This window comes from Dipodomys merriami, unplaced genomic scaffold (genome assembly GCF_024711535.1).
Source record: "Dipodomys merriami isolate MVZ:Mamm:240054 unplaced genomic scaffold, mDipMer1.0.p SCAF_4, whole genome shotgun sequence".
Taxonomy (NCBI): domain Eukaryota; kingdom Metazoa; phylum Chordata; class Mammalia; order Rodentia; family Heteromyidae; genus Dipodomys; species Dipodomys merriami.
Window position 1 is genome coordinate 64,433,044 of NW_027205603.1, and position 22,687 is coordinate 64,455,730.

The following is a 22,687-nucleotide window of genomic DNA, read 5'->3' on the forward strand; positions in this document are numbered from 1 at the left end:
GTAATAGTTATATATCACCTGTACATATTGACAGTATATATACGCACACATATGGTTATGTCATGTTCTTTTGGCTATACTGAAGTTTGAGCTTGAAGCATCATATTTCCATGTTTTCTAAACTGGTGTTCTACCACTTAAGCCATACCTCCAGCCCTTTTTTTGCTGATTATTCTAAAGAAGGAGTCTAGTGAAATTTTCTACACAGGCTGGCTTTGAACCATAATCCTCCAGATTTCAGTCTCCTGAGAGGGGAGGATAGGAGTATGTTAGCTAGAATTACAGCTCCTAGTGGGAGAAATAATAAGATACTGCCCAAGTCCAGCTCAGGCGAAAGTTTACAGTATCCTGAACCCTACCTGAAAAATAAGTAAAGCAAAAGATAATGTGGTCATGACTCAAATAAGTGACAGAACACTTGCGTAAGAAGCACAAGGCTATGAATTCAAACTTCAGTATTAGGAGGGGAGGTGGTTGAAGAAAGCTAGGGTATGGTGGCTTAAGCCTATAATACTAACTACTTGGGAGGTGGGGATTAGGAGATTACCATTCAAGTCCAGCCCAGGCAAAAACATGTTTGGGATACTCCTTCACAGCCAATGGCTGGGTGCAGTGGTGCACACCCAATTATGAGAATAATCACAAATGCAAATAGTTGGATTGTAGTCTTGGTTGGCCTGAGCATAAAATGAGATTCCCTTTCAAAAAGAGCCAATACTAAAAGGCTGGCAAGTAGTTCAAGTGATAGGACACCTTCTTAGCAAACGTAAGGCCCTGAGTTCAACCCCAAAGTACCACCAAAGGAAAAAAAGTGAAAAGAAATAATCATGACTGCTAATAAATGGTAGATTTAGCGTCATAAGTGCTTAGTTAATAATTTTCTGTATTTTAATTTCTTAATAGCATTTTTTAAAGAACTCATTAATTTGGGCCTGCTGTTTCACTCACATTTGATAGAATTTTTTATTATTGCTCAAAAGTATGTAGAACATTAATAGTGTGACAGAATCAGAGGCTAAAATTTAAATTGTATAAACTTCAAGCCTATACAACAGTTTTAGAAACATTCCTCATAGGGTATAATTGTTCATGACAAGCCACAAAGGAAATAAGACAGTATAAATATCTATAACTTGCACTTGTTTGATTCATTTATCCAACAAATAGTTTCAGTGCTTACTATATTCCAGGTGCTTTTCTGAGGACATAGTTGCATCAGTGAGTAAAAGACAATAAAGCTCTTGCCCTTGAGAGTACATTCTCATGGACATTATCAGATTAGGAAGAAATGGGGAGAAAAGAAACATAACCAAAGGGATATTTTATGATATGGTACATTGCCAGCATGCTACAGGTATAAAACAACCCAGTTAGAGCAGCCATAAGTGACAGAACCTGGGAAAAGGGAGAATGGACTTTTTAAGCAGTTCTTATAGAAAGCCAATCCAAGGCTGGAAATGTGGCTTAGTGGTAGAGTGCTTGCCTAGCATGCATGAAGCCCTGGGTTCGATTCCTTAGTACCACATAAGCAGAAAAAGCCAGAACTGGCGCTATGGCTCAAGCACTAGAGCACTAGCGTTGAGCACAGAGAGGCTCGGGGACAGAGCCCAGGCCCTGAGTTCAAGGCCCAGGACCAGCAAAAAAAAAAAAAGCCAATCCACAAATCTGGCATGTGAGCATAGTCTTGAAAAGGAAAGTGGTTATTAATGTGGTTTTCTGAAAGACATGTTTGCTAGACCCGGGCACATCATGCACCTGTGCCCTGGCATCACGGAGGGCAGGCCAGAGGCCAGTGGAGTGGGGGAGGTAAAAGTAGTAATGCATAAAGCCATGGAGCTCAGGGCTGGAAGGGGCCCATAGGCCATTGTTAAGAGCTGCCGTTGGTGGTGGTGGTGGTGGTGGTGGTGGTGGTGGTCATGGGGCCTGAACTCTGGGCCTGGGAGCTCTCCCTCAGCTCTTCAGCTCAAGGCAAGCTCTCTAGCACTTAAGCCATAGTGCCACTTCTGAATTTTGTTTGTTTGTTTGTTTATGTGGTACTGAGGAATTGAATCCAGGGCCTCATGCACACAAGGCAAGAACTCTACCACTGAGCCACCTTCCCAGCCCCTGCTTTTTAATTCTAAGTGAAATGAGGACATCATTAGAACATTTGGAATAGAGAACCTGTGGCTTAAATTTTTAGATAAATGGCTGTTCAGTTGAAGCAGGCTCTAGAGAAAAGAAAATCCAACCAATCAGGACACTCCTACAGTTTGAAGGCTGTTATATGTAATCATCCAAGAGATACTGGTGGCTTAGACCACAGTAATATTAGTGGAAGTGGGTGGGAAGATTTGGGGATATATTTTTCAGAAAAGCCAGTGAGATGTCCCGTATATGTTAGATACAGATTTAAAAATAGAGACATCAAGAGTGATTTAAAAAAAAGTTGGTGTGATCAGTTGGTAGGTTATGAATACCATTAACTGAATAGAAAAGGCTGCGTGAGAGTTGAGGGTGTAAGAACAAGATTTGAATACACAGATGTCATGATCAACTGAGTTTGAGACATCAGTTAGCCTTCTCAGTATGACTATATGGACAGGCAGATTGGAATTCTAGGCATCCACATAGTAGTGGTACTTCAAGACATGAGACTGGCTAAGATTCCCAAAGAATCAGTGGTGATGGGGAAGAAAAGTGGGACCATGGCTTGAGTCCTAGAGACCATTAACTTAAGAGGTCTGCTAGAAGAGAAGGAAGGATTCATGTAGACAACTAAGCAAAAGAGTGACCAGAGAGAAGATCTCAGAAAAGACAGTTAAAAACTAGTGTGTGATGGGAGAGAAAGTTCCCAGTAATGTCAAACGTCATGAGTAATTTGAGTAAGCATAAAATGAAGTCCATCATTGCTTTGGCCAAATGGAAGTCACTGGTGACTTTGAAAAGAGTTGTTTTGTCAAACTATGATATATAATTCAGATAGCAGCACACTCATAGAACAGAGAAGAAGAATAGGAGACAATGTATAGCAAATGCTTCAGAATTTTTCTATAAAGGGTTTCAGAGAAATGAGTGTTAAGTAGAGAAGGAAGTGGAGTCATAAGGGTTTATCTAAAAGGAGAAAAATAACAGCATGTTTATGAGCTATTGGCAAGTAAAAGAAAAGTAATCTAGAACAGGATGCATTGCGCGAGTGATGACCTTGAGCAATGAGTGCAGAATCCTGAGGTACACCTTAGGGGCACAGGGAAGGCAGCATGCTGCAAATGCTGAGCTTTCTTCTGTTTGCCTCACTTTTTCAATTTAAGGTTCTTAGTTATTTTATTCATCTTTTTGTCTTGTTCTCATCATGACAAAAGCTAATGGGATTCTGGAGTAAAAATCTGGTGTTGATAAGAGAAACACATACAGAAACATGACAAGAACTTGTAATAGTCCCATTGGGAGCATTTCCCAATACTCTTCTAGTGTGGCTGGCTCTGTCTACACACAATGTACTGACAGCTGAGTTCTTATTTGTCTCTTATGAGAATCTCATGTCCTATTAGGAGGTGTTTAATAAGACAGTAATTTTAAAAAGAAGGAAAATTGGGGAGAATAATGTTTCCTTTTCTCCTCTAGAACTCTGGAAAAGATGATTACCTTTAAAATGTTTGTCACTCAGTTGAGCCTGGCAATATCTGATGACCTCACTCACCCCAGAGCATCGTCTGAACTTCTGAGGCTCACACTAGACAATGTTTTTCTTCACGTGGCCCCTATAGCCAGTGCCCTCTCTGGGGAAGAGCCTGCGGCCACTCTCTTCCAGCTTTACTCTGTGGAAGTCTTCTGTGGGGACCTGCAGCTGGACAACCAGCTTTACAACAAGTCCAATTTCCACTTCGCTGTTTTGGTCTGCCAAGGAGAGAAAACAGAACATATTCAGTGTTCCAAAATGCAGAGTCTCCTTGTCTCCAGCAGGGATTTGGAAGAATACAAGGAGAATTGCTTCATCAAACTTCACATCACAGTAACTGATGGCAGCAGCTTCCTGCTTGATGTCCATGAGTTCAGTTTCGAACTGAAGCCTGCCCGGTTATATGTGGAGGACACATTTGTGTACTACATTAAAACCTTGTTTGAGACTTACCTTCCTCACAGCAGACTGGCTAGCCGTGCCACACAGCTCTCTGGGGAGAGACAAGTGCTGCCTCTACAGGTGAGACAGCATGCCAGGGCCTTAGTGAACCCGGTGAAGCTACGGAAGCTGGTCATCCAGCCAGTGAACCTGCTTGTCAGCATCCACGCTTCCCTCAAGCTGTACATAGCCTCCGACCACACTCCTCTCTCCTTCTCAGTGTTTGAAAGAGGACCCATCTTCACCACCGCAAGACAGCTGGTCCACGCCCTGGCCATGCACTACGCTGCTGGGGCTCTGTTCAGAGCAGGTGAGGAGAAGCTAAAGGTCTATGATAAGTTAGTGCCTGGGCCAAAACTATGGAAAGCAATAGTTGAAAAGTAGGGTTTTGCAATGAAACCAAACTAGATGGAAGTCTGGACTCCACTTGTTTAAGCCCTTTGGGCAAGTTGTTAAACCTCCTTAAATCTTCATTTCCTCATCTATAAAGTGTTTTCTTGTGGGGAGGAGCAAATATAATTATGTCAAGTACTCAACATTTTACTTTACATTTGGTAAATATTCTGACAATAGTTGCCATATTTTTCACTGTTGCATGACTTAGATTTTAGTTCAATTTAGCAAAAAAAAAATTAGAAACTTTCAGCATCTGACCCTTTCTCAACATACTAGCACAGCCAGAAAATTAGCCCACCTTCAGCTGCTGGGACCAAAAGGAGCCTGGTTCTAGGTGGTCACTGCTAGTAAATGCTTGTCGTTGAGAGATTTGAGCACTTGTGTGCTCTGCATGTGATGCACAAGCTCTGCCTCTCCAGAGTCAGTGTACACACAGCAAAGTGAAGGCTGTTGGTGTCATAGCCACTCCACATACTTGAGCCCAGGTAGGAAGAATGCTCTCCTTCATCCTTACCACCTTCTGGCACCAAATAGGTGGTATGCCCTAGTACTTTTAGGTGGGTTGTGCTTTCCTCAGGGGCCCAGAGGGAGTGATAAAGCTTCTGTTTTCGGTTTAGTTGGGAAAGCCTTCAAAGAGTGTTTGGTATGTGTGCAGAATCTTATATGGGAAGTATTGTGCTACAGATTATCTTGAGGACCATTTGGTCTCAGAATACAGTACTCGGCACTGAAGCAGATGTTCCTGAGCCAAGGTTAATCAGGCAGCTTGCTTGATCGTCTCCTCATGGTCCTAATGATTCAAGCCCAGAACAGCATCCCAGTTTGGCCTTGTCAGGCCCCCTCCAGTAAAGAGAGCAGAAGTCTGGCTTTCTGAAAATAATGAAGGCTCTTTGTGACCTTGTGCTTGCTGAATGCATTACCGTTGAAGATTCAGATTGTAGCATTGGTCAAATGCCAGTAATTGTAATATACTGGTAAGATTACATCTCTTCCACAACAAAATTGTCATAGAAATTAACAGAGCTAACCAGACATTTTAAAAAAAGACAATTATCAGAGACAGGGCCCTACCAAACCTATTATTTTGATAGCTTGCATAACAGTGAAGAAAATATTTCCCTCTTGCTAAGACGTCATAAAAAAGAATCAGCTTTTCAAATGAAATGTTTACAAACCATTCTAAAACGTATTCTCTCCGTTGTGCATTTAACACGAGAAACAGCCATGTGCATTACTCAGCTCTGAGCTGAGGCTAGGGAAGAAAGCAGCTTCACATTGACATCGGGTGATCATGAGATACTTGAAGTGTCCATCTGGTAAATGCACCAGAGAAGAGGCTCCACCTGTGTCCCCTGCAGCCTGTACGCTAAAGTGATCTATCTCTTTGTTTTGTGTTGTGTTTTTAATGAGCTCTCACAAAAACATTCTGTTTAGAATTTTTTGTAATCCACCTAAAAATCTTCTTAATGTGCCAGGTTCACTCTATACCAAGACAAGAAATTCTAATACAAAGGGCCAATTTTTTTAGAGCCTATGGAAAACTCTGTCCCTAAAAGCCTCTGGTCTAAAATGGATTGAAAAAAAGAAGTGCTTGAAGAAGCTCAAAATGGAAAGGCAGCTGGAGGCTACCACGCCCCAGGTAGAATAGCAACGGAGCACAGAGTGGGAGAAAACTGGCCTGAGAGCACACTGCTTCCACCACTCACTTGGGTCAACTTTTACCCATTGGACAGTAGAAGTTTCCTGGTTCTAATGACCAGAAAAACACCCTGACCTCATTTCTAGGGAAATCTGCAGTGAGTCACTTAAAGAAGTTTTAAAAATAAATAAATGGTAACTAGAAATGAGTAACCCTACTTGAAGGAAAGAATGTGAGCTTGAGAATTTCCTGAGGTCCTTGTCTACCTCCAAAGTCTCAATTTGATACAAAGCCAGGTAGACTGTCTTTATCAACAACATTTCCTAACAGCTAAGCAAAAGATATGCAGCTGGCCTTCTGTCTTTGAATTCCACATATGTATATCCAAGCAATTACACATTGAAAATATCTCCAAAAAAAGAATTGCATTTGTACTGTTCTTCTTGTCATTATTTCCTAAGATTTTTAGAATTTACATTATAGAATTTACGTTGTATTAGATGTTACAAGTTATCTATAGACCATTTAAAGTATAGGAGAGGATTTGCACAGGTTATATGCAAGTACTGCACCATTTTATACAAGGTGTCGAGTATCCTTGGATTTTAGTATCTGAGGGGTGACTGTTTTTAGAGGAGAATTGGTAAACAAGGAGTAAGTATCCTTGGATACTTCTTGTTATTTTCTGGCTAACTCAAGTGTCATTCAGTATGTACTATCACTCCCACAAGTGGGCCCTCACTTTAGGCAGTGGTTTCAGGCCTCCATGGGTTATATAACTTTGGAGATCCCAGTCCCATGCGTCTGAGAATTACAAAAGGCCTCTCTTCTGCAATTTCTATCGAAATGGGTGGGGGCTGAATGAGGAGACTGGAGCTTTCTCCAGTGTCCTCCCCACCATTCCCTTTACACCCCCCTCCTCCTTCACTCACCTGAATAGGCTTGTCACAGAGAGGTCTCTCTGCTTGGCAGAAGCCAGCTTCTATCTTCAAATACTGAGTCCTTGAAGAGATGGGAAGTTATGGTAGCTATAGACCCGACTGGGGAGGGAAACTTTTGACCATTCCAGGCTGAGAGTAATAGCTCTTCTGCTATTTCTTTATTCTCCAAGGGAGCATATTCACAGCCTTTAACGGCATCCTCCTTGATCTTTTGCTCTGTGCAGCCTGGGCTTGTGGGAGGTGGGGGTCTGGGAATGAGGTAAACCTGGAATGGAAAGCTAGCTCCTGTGTTTCATCAGTGGAGATGTGCGATTGATGTCTTCCTTTGCTCCCTCACTGTGAGACTGGGCACATGGTAACACCCTGTTGAATTCGCCTGTGCCTCTCATGCCAAGGGCAGCCTTCCCCGTAAATTAACCTGGGCATAGCTGAAGAGAAATGATGATATTGTTGTGGCACAGGTGCGGGAGAACTAAAGCCCCACCTCCACAGACCTTCCATTTGCATATTCGTCTTATCAATTACTCTCTCCTTTGACTTCAATCCTGGTGTCACATTCTAATGTTCCAGGGGAAAGACAGGCCCCACATTGATGGAAATCCCTATGACCCTGGCTTGCCTTGTGCACTCACTCACACCTTCGTGGTCTTCATGGATTGGTGCCCTGCCTCAGGCTCCGTCACAGGCTTGTCCTCCCAGGCCGTGCTGCTGAGGGAGGCATGGCTCCCCAGACTGTCCCCAGAGCCTTCCCAGGGAAGGAAGTTGTCTTTTCAGATTCCTCCTCTCCTCACTTTGGCCCTTGCCTGCCCCTGCAGTCTTCTGAGCTCACAGCCCTGAAGGGCAGCCACTACAGACTGCATCACTGCCCCATTCCCAAGAGGCAGTAGACAGTGTGCAGGCCGCTGAGAAGACCAGCTCCTGGCAAGCTCCGGCTTAAATAGGAAACCAGATCCAGAGCTACTCTCCCGAGACTGAGGCACAGAACACTCCCCTCTCACTAACCTAATCAGTGTGTCCCTGTCACTGATATTTACACAACCGAAGTTAGGGCTAAAGGGGAGACATTTGTCTGGCTCTAGCTCAGTTCCAAAGGGAAGCACTCAACTTGGTAGGATTGGGAAAGATTAAAAGTAACTCCTCCATCCTTGTCGGAAGTTTGCATCCCCTTCACAACACCCCATTTAGTACTGGCCTCCCCCACCAGGCAGGCAGCTGCTCCTACTCCTGTTGCGTGGCTGCCCATGGGGTCTGGAGAGCCTGCCCAGCCTCAGCACCTGCAACCCTGAGAGCACCTTCCTGGGCAGGCGGGAGTGTGTCCCCTGCACACGCATCTCTTATAGGAGTTGAGGAAACTCAGGCGAGGAAGTCATACTAAAGCCATTTGTGAGGCTGCCAGAGGACCACTTTGATTTATGAAGTATGAAAGTTCGCTATTTATGAATTCACAGTGAATGAGTTATTTCCCATACTTTGCTCCAAAAAAACTTATTACGTTCTCAGTTCTACTGTGAAAAATGGATTGCAGGGAAGGTGCCACATTTTCACAAACGTTGAAAGTATTATACTCCAGGTTTCAGTAACCCTTTCCCCTTGGTGCTTTGCAGGCTGGGTGGTGGGGTCTCTGGAAATCCTCGGCAGCCCAGCAAGCTTGGTGAGAAGCATAGGAAATGGGATCTCGGACTTCTTCAGGCTTCCCTACGAGGGGCTGACTCGAGGCCCAGGAGCCTTTGTGAGCGGAGTTTCCAGAGGCACAACATCATTTGTGAAGCACATTTCTAAAGGTAGCTACTCAGTTCCTGTGATAATAATGCCTTAACTTCGGTTCCTTCCTATCCTCCTCATTTATAAAGAACATGTTAAAAGTTTTAAATACATTTACATTGTCTCCAACTTTGTTTGTCTTGGTAGCTTGCAGCAAAAGTCAGACTTGGAACATAGCTCACATATATAATGCCTTATGTTTTAAACAGATCGGTGCTTGCCTGAAGTGTGTGCAGATGTTTCAGAAATTTTAAGATCTTAAACCTCCTATTGGAAAAACAAGGATTGGCCAAGCACTATTCTATGTGATAAATGCAGAAATATTAAAGGTGCTCAAGATTTCTGCTAAACATCAGAAATCCTACACTGGGTGCCTCACTATATTTTTTTTAAGCGTAGAAACAGTTGTCATAACTTCCTGAAGGATGTGGATACATTTTGACATGGATGCTGATTTGGAGGTGAACAGCCAGTTTTGCTGTAGCATGACACGTAAACAGTGCCATCTGGTGGTTCACGTAGGCCACAGGGCAGGAAGACCAAACTGCTTCCCACAAGAATGTTTTCGTTTCATCCCTGTGTGTTTGCTGGATGTTTTGGTCAGGTTGGCAGGGACTGAGGGACTAACAAGGGCCATCTGAGTCCCCTTTTCTTCTCAGCAGGAGGCAGGGAAAACAGGCAAAGGCCTTCTTCCCTATAAAAGGCATTGTACTGTAGATAGTCCCAAAACTCCATTATAAGCGGACAGATTGGGGGAGTCTCTAGCAGGCCTTAAAAGAAAACTTGAACTAGAAATATGAGAATGTATGATCCATAGAAAAGGGGCTGGCAAGGGAACAGCAGGAGCAGTAAAAACAAACTCCAGGGACAAGGAGGAGGGCCCTCCCCTGCTCCAAAGCACGGGAGGCCAGGGCCTGAGCTGCAGACTCGCAGATGAGCCCCTGGCGGCTTTCTCGCTTCTGACACTGGAATCTCTGTGCTTTTTGTTTTTATTTTAAAATACGACAACCAACACCTGCTAACTTGAATTTCAGTGGTAGTTTTAGCATCCTGACTCATTGAATGTCTTTTACACTTGTTCTCTAACTTGTTTGGTGTGTTGGTTTGGGTGTGTGTGTGTGTGTGTGTGTGTGTGTGTGTGTGTGTGTGTGTGTGTGTGTGTGTGTGTGTGTGTGTGTGTGTGTGTGTGTGTGTGTGTGTGTGTGTGTGTGTGTGTGTGTGTGTGTGTGTGTGTGTGTGTGTGTGTGTGTGTGTTTCTTTTCATACCACTAGTAAAGATGCTATGGAACAATATCTGCTATTCTCCAAATACCTGATTAGCAAATGAGCTGATTTAGAGGTGTTGGGCCTGCTTTCAGCAAGTGGCTGAAGTTATTTTTCTTAGAAAAACCATAGCTTTTCTTTCCTTGTTGTCCTCACCTTTTTTTTTCATTAATATCCTGAACATCAAAAGTAGATGTAGTCTCAGTGGTGCAATAATTATTGCCTCAGAATATCAGCTGAAAACATTTAAAATGAAGACAGAGCTGGATGTATATAGTGGTGCATACCTATAATCCCAGCACTCAGGAGTTTGAGGCAAGATCCTAAGTTCAAAGCCAGCCTGGGCTACACAGCAAGATTATGTCTCAAAAAAATAAGAATGAAGTCATAATAAGGATACAAAATTTATTCCTAAAGTGGAAATGCTGCTTTACAATCCATCGATAATCCAACAGAACCTTTACCTTTAAAATCAGAGCAGGTCCAAAACGGGCTTTACAATGTCGGTGGGGGGGGGGGGGGCGGGGAAGGAGAAGGATTGGGATTGGGGGGGAGGGGGGAGGCTGGGAAGGGATGTGAAGGGTAAACAAAGGAGGAGGCTGCAATGCTTGGTAAGAAATGTATGCATTATCCTGCCCATGTAATTGTAACTCCTCTGTACAGTATGTTCACAAATAAAATAAAATTAAATTGAAAAAAATAAAAATAAAAAATAAAATCAGAGCAGGCGAATTAATAGCCTTCAAAACTGGGTTTCATTGAGGACTTCAAAACTAACCAAGTTTGGCAATACATTGATTGGAAAGATACTGCATTTTTTTCAGCCTCAGGTTAGAGATTCCTACTCAAGTCCCTTAAAGAGTGACAGGATACTCGAGGAAGCTCATTTGAAGCCCTGCTGCAAATGGCCCGGCCCCAGAGCACCATTGTTCCCCACTGGGCATGTCCAGGAGGGACAAGGTGCTGCCACCGCCTTTCTCCTCAGCCCAACTACCTAGCCCTCAAGGACCACATCCGGGGCCCACTGGACATGTGACAAGGAAGCCAACCCCATCTCTTGTGCCCTCAGGTACCCTGACCTCCATCACCAACCTGGCCACCAGCCTGGCCCGAAACATGGACCGGCTCTCACTGGATGAAGAGCACTTCCACCGGCAGGAAGAGTGGCGGCGACAGCTCCCAGAGAGTCTGGGCGAGGGGTTGCGACAGGGCCTATCCCGGCTGGGAATCAGCCTACTTGGTAAGGGGCTGGGCACTTCCCTCTGCACTCCACCTCTGCAGGTTGGGGTCAGGCTCTTCCCAGGATTGGCAGCTCTTTCTTCTTGGAGGGTGGCCATGAATTCACCTCCTTTCTGTAGGCAAAGCTGTGGGTTAGAGAGGATAGGATAGGTATGCCTCTGTGGTACATCTGTGGGGCACTGGGTCAGGACCCCACTTCCAGAGCCATTGTGTGGCTTTGACAGGGACTATCCCAGGACCTGCTGGGGGAAGAAGCTGGCCTGTACTATACCATGCCTGAGCCTGGCTTGGCTTGAGCCTGCCACACCTCCAAACAAGGATAGTTGCATAGGACACCCTCTGAGCACAGAGGTGTCCACACAGGAGAGCAGTAGACAACTGTTCGCTGTTTGAAGCAGCTCTGTGAAGCGCTGGCTCGGCTACTCCACACACTGCAGACGCTTGCCTTTGAACAGCTCTCCAGTGACGTGCACATGCGTATAAACTTTGGTGAGGAGCTGGCTTCTTCTGTTTATTTATTTATATAGATCAGTCTGACTCAGAGCAATTATTATTTGTTGAGAAGCCAGATGGTATAGTTTGAGGTGAAGATTGCTATAGTTATTTCAAAGTATTACAAATGTTTGAAAAGAAGTTGCTCTGGAAAAATCTGAAAAGGAAGCTTCAGAGATGAGAGTGTGCAGCACAGGGTTTTCAAGGGCATTTTTGTTTATTTGCTTGCGAAGGAATTTAAGACTGTACTGCTTGGCACCCTGCCTTCTCCATGTCTGAGGGAGGAGAGCCTCACAGAGATCAAAGGGACCAAAGTAGTGCAGAGCACAGGGGAGAAGAGAGGAGCCTGAAACGCTTCAAGTTCTCCTGCAGCTCCTCAGCCCCCCGCACCGCCAGCCCAGGCTGAGAGAGGAAACAATAAAATGTTACAAGGGCAGGTTAAGTTATTAGAAATTATTTAGGTAACAGCAACCAGTGGTCTACATCACTGTCATGTGCTAATGCCAAGGACAGTGGGAAGCTAATGACCAGTGATGAGTAATCTAGAGGAGCATTCCCAACTTAGCCAAGCAACTCAAAGGTGGTGGGCTTCTTCGAAAGGTGGTATGGTGCAGTGGGTTGACCATATTCCTCAGGTATACAGACAGACTCAAAAAGAGATGATCAAAGTCCTGTATGTATGACATCAAGCAAGCTCTTAGCTTCTCTGATCCTTGCTGTCTGTTTTATAAAGTAGAGCTGGTAATACTGTTTGCAGAAATAATGATGGGCAGCCAGGTGAGGCATAGAGTCCACACTGGCCTGCAGCACTTGTCAGCATTATATTCTGGCAGCAAACAAACTCTTAAGTGCTGCCTGGTTTCAGCTAGTGTTCCAACAGAGAGCGCTTTAACATGGCAGGCTCATTCTTGCACTAGTTTAATGTAATGGAGTAAATCACTATAGCTAGAAGAGGTTATCTTGGGGGCCTCCACGTCATCATTTTGGTACTTTGGGACCTTTTAATGCTAATGATTGTAGACTATCATTCATATACTTTGTTCTGAGTCTGAGAGCTCATGTGGTACTTCTGAGTCTGGTAATTTCTAGAAACCCTTGAGTTCTGAGGGTGACATAACTTCCCCATGGGCGTCTGTCATACCTGCCACCACTGGGTACTTCTGACTCCTCGGTATCTCCAGCCTGACCAGAGCAGTGTCCTTTTGTCCAAAGGTTCAAAGCCGGTGTCTCAGAACCTCTGGGTTATTTGAACACCTGGCCCCAGAGCTACCAGATGTGTGGGAAGAAAAAGAAAGGAGAAGCAGAAGTTGAAATGTATAGATTGTCATTTTATTCATCACTGGAAATGGTGTTTAAAATTGCCATGCACAATGAAATACCAAATTTAACTCAGAGCTATTACTATGTAATGATTTGAAACCCCTGGTAAGGAAATTGATATTCTCCTTGTTCAATTTCTTCCTTTATAAGGCTGAAATTTTAATTACCCAGTTACTAAAAATATGAAAACTGACCGATGGGCTTGAGAAAGCATGTTTCCGTATGTCATCTTACCTGATCCTGACACCCCAAGGCATAGATGAAGTCACTGCCCAGAGCATTCTTCCTCTGGCAAGGACAGAAATCTGGGCCTACCCCAGGGCCTCCTGGCCTGGAAACCTGCAGGGGGTAGGACTATCTATCTAATAGTTGAAAGTTCCAGGGTAGGATGTGTCTGGGTTTTGTGGGTTTCATGCTTCTCTTGGGGATTGTGTGATTGCTGTGAAGCACCTAAAACTCAACCACACTGTCCCAGGTCAGCAAGGGTAAAGCTTTGCCAGCTGGGAGGGGCTACCAGGGCATTGGGATGAGCTCTATAACTGTTTCCAAAGTAAAAGATGGGGGAAAACCATTTGGCCTGCAAAACTGTCGTTAACTTTGCCCACATTTACCAAATCCACTTCCTTAAATAGTCACACTTGCTTCTCTTCCCTGGAGCCTGGACAACTGGAGAGCACCAATCCAGGTCCTACTCGGATTTCCATAGGCCTCATAATCTCTATTTCCTGGTCACTCTCTGGGTATCTTTCAGAATTCAACAAGACAGGCCTGTGATAGGTAGATTGGGTGTTCCCCTCCAGTGAGAGATGGAGCTGCTACGCATATCAAGAAACAGCACTTGAAACAACTGACATCAGCAATTGGGTTTGCATTAAGTGCCTGCTTTTCAGTTTGCTCATCTCTTCTGACCAAAAAAGCTGGCTTTGAGTTGGAATGTCTGCTGTGTGGTTTCATTGTCTGCAGTGGTGACCTGCAACTTAGAATCCCCGCCTGCACCTCTTCCTCTGCTATTGTAACCAAAAAAAAAAAGACCCACAGCTAAGCACCAGTAGCTCATACCTGTAAATCCCAGCTACACTAAACTACAAAAAAATAATCTGGAAGTGCAGTTACAGCTCAAGTGGTAGAGCATTAGCCTTGAGCAAAGAAGCAGCTCAGGGACAGAGCCCAGGCCCTGAGTTCAAGCCCCCAGGACACACACACACACACACACACACACACACACACACACACACACACACACACACACACACACACACACACACACACACACACACACACACACACACACACACACACACACACACACACACACACACACACACACACACACACCCTGAAATGAAACCACACACCATTTGATCAGTAGCATCAAAATAGATCGGTAACCAACACACACACACACACACACACACACACACACACACCCTGAAATGAAACCACACACCATTTGATCAGTAGCATCAAAATAGATCGGTAACCAACACACACACACACACACACACACACACACACACACACACACACACACACACACACACACACACACACACACACACACACACACACACACACACACACACACACACACACACACACACACACACACCCTGAAATGAAACCACACACCATTTGATCAGTAGCATCAAAATAGATCGGTAACCAAGCATTCCTGCCTTGTGCTGGGAACAAGTCATAGGAGCGGTAAAGGGAACCACTACAGTTCCTTGCTTCTGTGAGAAAGGCCTCATCCTAGCGCTGAGGGTGAAGAAAAGGTGGCTCCACAGCTCAGCTCAGCACTTGGAGTCTGGAGTCCACCAGAACCCCTCCCGATCCCAGCGCGCTCTTCCCTCCATGCCTTGCTTCATCACATCACAGCCCTTTCCATGTGGCCGCCCACCCCATGGGCCCATCGCCAACAGACAAGTCTTGGGATCAGCTTCCACCACTTAAAGCCTTAGAGCAGAGTTTGAGTATGACAGTAAATAATTTACCCGTTGTGGACTTAGCTGGATTATCCTCAGGAAGAGGCCTTCGGAAAGCCCTCCGAGGAGCTGTCTCCCTCCAGGCAGTCTTGCAAAGACCAGGGAATAACTTTTAGATAATCTTGGCCTCTCTGTTCTCCAGCTTGTTAGCACAAAGGGAGCTAGTGACACCTGGTTCCCAGTGAGAAGCTGCTGCTTTTCCCCTTTGCACAGTCTGGGGCTGAGCTGAAGCCATGTGACCTGACAGTTTCTTCTCCAGCTCATGGAATCTAACACCTTGTCATAGGACTCGGGCTTCCCACTTTTCTGGCTGCCCCAAGAGTTTATCTATCAAAGCCTTAGTAACTGGAGCCTTTGTGTGGCCAGTGGCTGGGGAAAGTGGAAGATCAAAGGGGAATTTCACTGTGATACCTGTTTGCACTTAAGCAGACCAAAGTTAGCACCCTGTGTGGATGTCACAGCTGCTCAGGGCTCCACGCTCCTTGCTCAGATCAGGGCTGGCACATGAAAGGGAAGTAGGAGAAGATTCTAAATGAGGCAGCCACCTGCCTCCATCTCAGTTTTAATAGCTTTAATGAAAGCCACACTTGAGAGAAAACATTTCTACCAGAAACTCTGGCAGTAATTTAGTCGGTTGTTGTATTTGTAATCATTTACTTATTTTTGTACTCTAAAGCATGGAAGCCTTCAGAGAGTCAGATAATGCAAGCACTAAAGCTATGTTCTTGGTATTTTTCCCTTTGAGCTATCTGTTATGAAATAGCTGGAAGAGAAGGCTCGAGTCCTGCGTCTCCATTGCACGGCTGGGCCTCCTCCTCCCCCATGTGGCTCCCTAGTCTTATAGGCGGAGAGCGTGTCAGGCCTCTGACAGGCCTCCTAGGTCTCTGACAAAGTGAGGAGAGCTGTAGCCAAGGGAAACACTGGTTCCTGGATAAAATAGTGACCCACAGCCCCCAAGCCAGAGCCGCCTGAGCCAGCAAGGAACAGCTCCCTCCCCTCACCCCTGTCATTTCTTTGCAAGGTTTGGATGGCATTACTCTAGCCTGGGAAGCAGACCTGTCACCTTCGATATTTCTTAATCTATTGATTTATAAATTTAAATGACTCTGTCAAACCCAGTTGACTGGAATCCATGAAGGAAGTAGCCTTTTGTTTTACTGGATTTTGCTCAATTTCAGAATGTTGCTAAAAATTAGCAGGTCATTAACTGAGTCCTGCAAATCTATTTACCCAAAGGGACTTTGAATTAGTGGCATGTAGAATAATGGGATTTGACGTGTTCTATAATTTCTACCAGGGGGACTGCATTTTCATTAATCTTACCAGATTTGAGTTTAAAGCATGTAATTCTGTCCAGAAATATAAAGAAAGTTTTACTTCTACTTTAAGGAAACTGCCACAACATCATATAAAAAGTCAGAGCCAGGTGCCAGTGGCTCACGCCTGTAATCCTAGCTACTCAGGAGGCTGAGATCTGAGGCTTATGGTTCAAAGCCAGCCTGGGCAAGGAAAGTCCATGAGACTCTTATCTCCAATTAACCACCAGAAAACCAGAAGTGACGCTGTGCCTCAAGTGGTAGAACACTCGTTTTGAGCTGAAATGTTCAGGGACAGCACCCAGCCCCACAACTGACAAAAAGAAAAGAAAAGTCAGGACTGGCAAGACTTCGCTAGATCTCACCCTTGGCTCTGGAATTAAAAGGGGCAAGAAGAATGAATCTAGTAGTGGCCATGATATCTTCTGTTCATGGCCAGCCTCAAGCTCTAGTGTGATGGCCTTGTGGCAAGCTGTGCCAAGCATTGAAGACTAATTAGCCAGACCTCAGTTGAAGTGAAAAAGAAGAGTTTTTCTAAATTGGCAAATAAAAGAATCTGCTTTAGAAACAGGATAAGTGAATTAGTTGGTAGCTAAGATCTCAACCTCAAAGTTAGGTCCAGCCACTTAATAGCTGTGTAACCTTGGGGAAAGTCCTTAACCTCTCTGCACTTCAGTGTCCTCTTCTGGAAAATAATAAAAAGATGGTGTCCAACTCACAAAATATGAGGCTAAATGATCTAATATAGATAAAGTGCTTCACACAGTCCCTAGCATCTAGAAGCATGAAAGATAGATTAGCTATTTGAAATAATAACTATCTATGATTATTCTTATTAGGTAATTATTAATATATTGACAATACTCAATTGTTAAATAATTATTAAAAGCAGGGACAGATGGCTCTCCCTTGAGGTTTTCTCACACCTGGTTGGGCAAGTTTTTATTAGATTGTGCAGGTACACTCTCCTCTTAAGTCTTGTCTTCTCCCTGAACTGTTTCCTTATATCTGAGGAAAGGCACATGGGTGTCACTTCAGAACAGTCTGATAAGTTTATTGAATCCTAGACTGTGTCTAACTTTTTTTGATGAAGAGTATTTAACCTAAACAGCCCTAAAGGTACTTATAAATGGATAATGAGGCCAGAGATTCTTTTTTGTCGTTGTTTATTTTGTTTTTGAAGAGGGATTTCTTTGTTGTTGTTTTATTTGTTTCTTGGTAGTACTAAGGCTTGAATTCAGGGCCTGGTGCTCACTTAACTTTCTTGCTTATAGCTGATACTCTGCCACTTGAGCCATGCCTCCAACCCAGCTTTTTGCTAGTTATTTTGAAGAGAGTTATCTGGATATTTCCCTGGGCTTGCTTCAAACCTTGATCTTCCAGAACTCAACCTACTGAGTTGCCAGTATTACAGATAGGAACCACCAGCAACCAGCTGTTAGCTGCTGTTTTAAATTAAAATTTTAGAGGCAGAGTCTTACCGGGCTGGACTCAAACTTACAATCCTTCTACTTGGGCAACCTCCCAAGTACTGGGATTGCAGATGTATAACACTACACGTGGCTAGGGATTCATTTTCAAAACTGCATTCGTATTGAAGTTTTTATTTTCTGATGATTTTAAGCTTCTGTCCTTATTGAAGTTTTTTGCTCTTTCAGGTGCAATTGCTGGTATAGTTGATCAGCCAATGCAGAACTTCCAGAAAACATCAGAGGCCCAGGCTTCAGCAGGACACAAGGCCAAGGGTGTCATCTCCGGTGTGGGGAAAGGAATAATGGGAGTGTTCACAAAACCCATCGGGGGAGCTGCCGAGCTTGTTTCACAGACTGGCTATGGTAAGTGAGTGGAAAACCACTCAGGCCAACTGAGACCTTGTGATGTATTTGCATCAGCTCCCCAGAGCTCCCTGCAGTGAGCCAGGGAAGGGTGAAGAGAAAATGATGAAGAGCAATATTTTCTGTCTCCCTGTGCTTATTTATTTATACAAAGAATGATACTTTAATTGTAGAACCAGGAAATCAGTTACTGATCTCAGTAATTTCATACTAATATTAATACAGAATATTTCTGAGAATACACGTCACAGCATTCAATAAAAAGTAATCAGTTAGATGTTGAGAGCAACAGAGAAAAGAATGATTACTTTTTCCCAATTTGGAAAGCAAGATAGGAAGAAGGCTGTACGTGATGGTTTTGTGTGGGGGATGCAGGTGCACATAGCTCTTCAGGGTTGCAGTTCCTTTTTCACCTGTAGATGCTGTCCTGCTCCCCCGTAGGCAGGCAGTCTCTTAGGCAATGGAAGCAAAGGCAAATGGTCTGCAAGAAAAGCCCCTTCCCTAAGCAGTCCTGCGGAGACCTGGCACTCATGGCAGGCCTTCCCTGCACATGTGAACAAGTGGTATGAATGGAAGCATCTCTTCCTATGCTTTTATTCACGTTGGCCAGGAGGAAGGCCACTAGCTGGCATCTCAAACCCCAGGAGGACACACTGAGCATTGTCTGCATCTGGCCAGATCATCTGCAGCTTACATTTCACTGCACGCATCCTCTAGCTCAGGAGCTCTGACAGGATGGAGCCAGACCAGGGCATCAAGACAGTCTGAACAGGATGGAGTAGAAGACGGTGCACACTCCAGGCAGCCATCCAGAGCATCCTGGGAGAGACCACACAGGCAGAGCGATGCACCTCCCTCCCGCTCCCTCTCTACTTTCCTCTCTGCCATGGATGACATGTTCCCTCACGGGAAAAGCTACAACTTAAAAATTTAAAAAATGTAACTCACCCCCATCAACTGCTTAGGCCTTCCCTGTGAATAAAAACACTATTCCTTTTGCTACAGACTCCAGTGAGGTAAAAAGAACTCATATTTCACAAATGGTTTGAAAATGCCATTGTCCCTAATAGTGTGTTTCCCAGAGCTGAGGATTCTGCCTTATGTAAGAGCAGCTCAGAGCCGGGCTTCACATGGCCTTTTTGGTTTCCATCACTCTTGTAAAACTTTTATTACCACACTGAAGGTTTTACAAACCACTAACTCTTAGTCTAATGACTCTGCCTCATTTATAAACATTTACAAGCCCTCAGAAAGCATACATGCTGTACCATCTTTGGTTCTAGAGAGGCTCTTTGGAGGCCTGTGTGGCTGCTGCTGGGTGCCCTCATTTGGTGCTGGCACCCGGGAGAGCATGCAATAAACCAGAGCCCCAAAAGCACTCATAAATGTATATGGAATTGCATTTAACAGCTGGATTAAGGCACTTACCATTTAAATATTGTATCTAGGCAAACCATGTGTCTCTATATATGTATATCTGTGTTTTTTTCTAATTTGGCCAGCCATAGCATAGATACAAAAGTAGTGACACAGTATTAAGTAAGCAGGGAAGTTGACTATTAATCTTGACTTTTTAACACATAATTGTAAATGATGTGTGAGCTATTGTTCATGACCAGTTGCTCTCAGGAGCATTGTGCTTCCTCCAAATGCTTGTGTTTTTGGACTGGAGCATATTCCTATTTTAGTTTGTAGCTAACATAAGATCACTGGAGTTCACGGCAGTGTAATGTGTAATGACTGTCTCTGCATTCGCATCCAGGAGATCATTTTTGGGTCTGTTCTGTAACATTTTATGGATGGCTCTAAGCAGGTGACATCACTGTAGCATGAAACTGTTTCCCAGAAAACTAGTAAAGCTCCTTTACTTCTCTTACCCCACAGGTATTTTACATGGAGCTGGACTTTCTCAACTTCCCAAACAGCGCTATCAGCCAAGTGACCTGCATGCTGACAAGGCTCCAAACAGCCATGTCAAATACGTCTGGTAAAATCACTAAGACACTTCCTTTACTTGTATGTGATAGCTCCTGGCTTGTTCTCAGGCTAACAGTCCATGTTTTCTGGGGAGCACAAGAGGAGAAGTTGATGTGCTAGAGTGCACTAGAAGACTAAGGAAAGGCTGCTACTCACAGGTTTAAGGCTTTAGAACTCTTCTCTACAGCTTGGGTGTGATGGCTCACACCTGTAATCCCTACACTCAGAAGACTGAAGCAGAAGGATTGCAAATTCAAATCCAGCCTGAGCTACACAGGGAGACTCCATGTCCAATAAACAAATAAATAAATAAATAAAACTCTTCTCAACACTGACCCCTCAAGGAAGGTTGGTACATGGGTCGAGAACCCTGGGCCTGCAGAAAGGTCTCAGATTCCCTGTGGGAACTGGAGCTCTAATCAGGGTTATCATTTTAAATGAGAAAAATACTTAAAGAGCTAAATAGATTCAAAGATATCTTTACCAGGTTCTGTTCACCACAATGAGAGAACTAGTAATTCGAATTTATAGGTAAAATAACGGGATTACTTACAATAATCAGTGTATACAAGTTAAGTGGCTGTCTTCATAGCTAGCTCTTGGCCTCACTTACCTTCTTTTAAACAGGAAAATGCTTCAGTCTCTGGGCAGACCAGAACTCCACATGGCCCTGGATGTGGTTCTGGTGAGGGGCTCCGGCCAGGAGCATGAAGGGTGCTTGCTGCTGACAACAGAAGTGCTCTTTGTGGTGAGCATCAGCGAGGACACACAGCAGCAGGCCTTTCCTGTCACCGAGATAGACTGTGCCCAGGACAGCAAGCAAAGCAACATCCTCACCGTGCAACTCAAGCAAACAAGAGTGGCCTGTGATATGGAGGTACAGTCCAGAAAACAGGGTGATTGGGGCAAGCTGCCTGCCCAGGCAGGCATTTATGGGTCTCAGGAGTGGCTGCTGGAGACCAGGGGAGCTGCTACACAGGAAAATTGTGGAGGAGGTGGGGTGAATGTACAGAGGGACTGGGAAGACCCCACTAAGCTGTGCAAGTAAAACGTGCAGAAAGCCCAGTAGGTAGTCAGGACCAACAGCCTGAGGGTCACCTGTCCTATGATTCAAACAAGGCTGTTACGGTGTTGGGGGGTGCCAGAGACAGTACAGTGGAGTTTCAAAACAGTGAGGGTGAGGTGCGTGACAGCAGTTCTTGACAGTTACCTCACAAAGGAGGCTCCCTGGCCCCCATGCCACCTGGGAGAGGCTGTGGGTACAGAAAACTGCTTCAGAAGAATGGGTGTGCTGACAAAACCAAACAAGGTAAGAGCAGAAGGCAAGACCTTTGCAAGCTGACAAACCAGGGAGTTTAACATCCTCCCTCTGCTCACCTCTATGCCCAACACAAGAACTGGGGAGTACTAAGTTTGTGAATAGGTTTCTCTCCTACCCACAACTTTGTATCCTGTGGCACTGTTTTCCCTGTTCCATGGGGGTAATTTCCTGTCTGGTACCTTCTGGAGACAGCTTAGGCTCCTGCAAACAATCCAAGTGGAATGTATGCTCAGGGGGAGCATGGGGAATGTCAAGGGTCAGACATGAACCCTGATCAGAATGGCCTCAGCTGCCTGCAGTCTAGCCTAGAGTAAGCAGGTACAACCAATGGGAAAAGGTACTCTGCCTCTACCTCCCAAGTGACCGCCATTCCATGGACCCTGATTGTTCACCTATGGAATGTACCTCTTTTTTCCATATTGCAAGACAAAGGTAATTAGTAGCAAGCTAGAGCCTACTGAAGATTAAGTGATCTTAGAAAAGGACACAAGCCTGTCCCCAGCAGGTCCTTCCTGATTCCTTCCTTCCTCATTTTCTTCTTGATATGAGAGCCTATTTCTCCCTCACACCAATGTTTGGGTACAATTATGAGAGCAGATGGAAAACAGCCAACCACAACAACTCTTAAGATTTCTTTAGTTTTTTGGATCACAATCAGTCAAGCTTTATGCTGAGGCTTGGCACCAGGACTACACTGCTGCTTTGAGTTGATGACTTTCTGGGAATAAACAGAGGTCAGATGTCCAGGCTTTGTTAGATCTGCCAAAAATCTTCTGATCCAGTTGACAATAAAGCAGCAGTGATCTAGCTACAAGACTTGGCAGAGGATAGTAGCATTATCTTAGTCCTTAGTCCCTAACAAGACAAGAAGACCCTAAGAATATCGGCCACTGTCATTTTTCTTTTTCTGGCTTGGGAAATGCTTTAGATCTTAAACTGTTCTAAGCGAAGACTGATCTTTTTCTGTTACACTGTCTTCAATCTTGGCTCTCCTATTTTGCATTTAAGAAGAGTGTGCAGAGGATTACCATAGTTGGAGGGGAAGAAAGCTGTTTCTCCAGAGGCTGTTGAGATGGTAGTGGGAGTCAGCATCCTTAGTTATC

At 44.5% G+C, this 22,687-nt stretch overlaps 1 protein-coding gene across 4 annotated transcripts in view; it reads left to right on the plus strand.

Annotated features, from left to right (window-relative positions):
* The window catches only part of Vps13b (vacuolar protein sorting 13 homolog B), a 515,578-nt gene that overhangs the window by 489,603 nt on the left and 3,288 nt on the right, over positions 1–22,687 (plus strand). For all 4 annotated transcript variants that reach the window (XM_069991130.1, XM_069991132.1, XM_069991133.1 and 1 more), the window contains exons 56-61: positions 3,604–4,409; positions 8,680–8,856; positions 11,169–11,339; positions 18,110–18,286; positions 20,171–20,273; positions 20,891–21,140. In XM_069991130.1, coding sequence (XP_069847231.1) covers positions 3,604–4,409; positions 8,680–8,856; positions 11,169–11,339; positions 18,110–18,286; positions 20,171–20,273; positions 20,891–21,140 — 1,684 coding nt within the window. The remainder of the gene's footprint in view (positions 1–3,603; positions 4,410–8,679; positions 8,857–11,168; positions 11,340–18,109; positions 18,287–20,170; positions 20,274–20,890; positions 21,141–22,687) is intronic.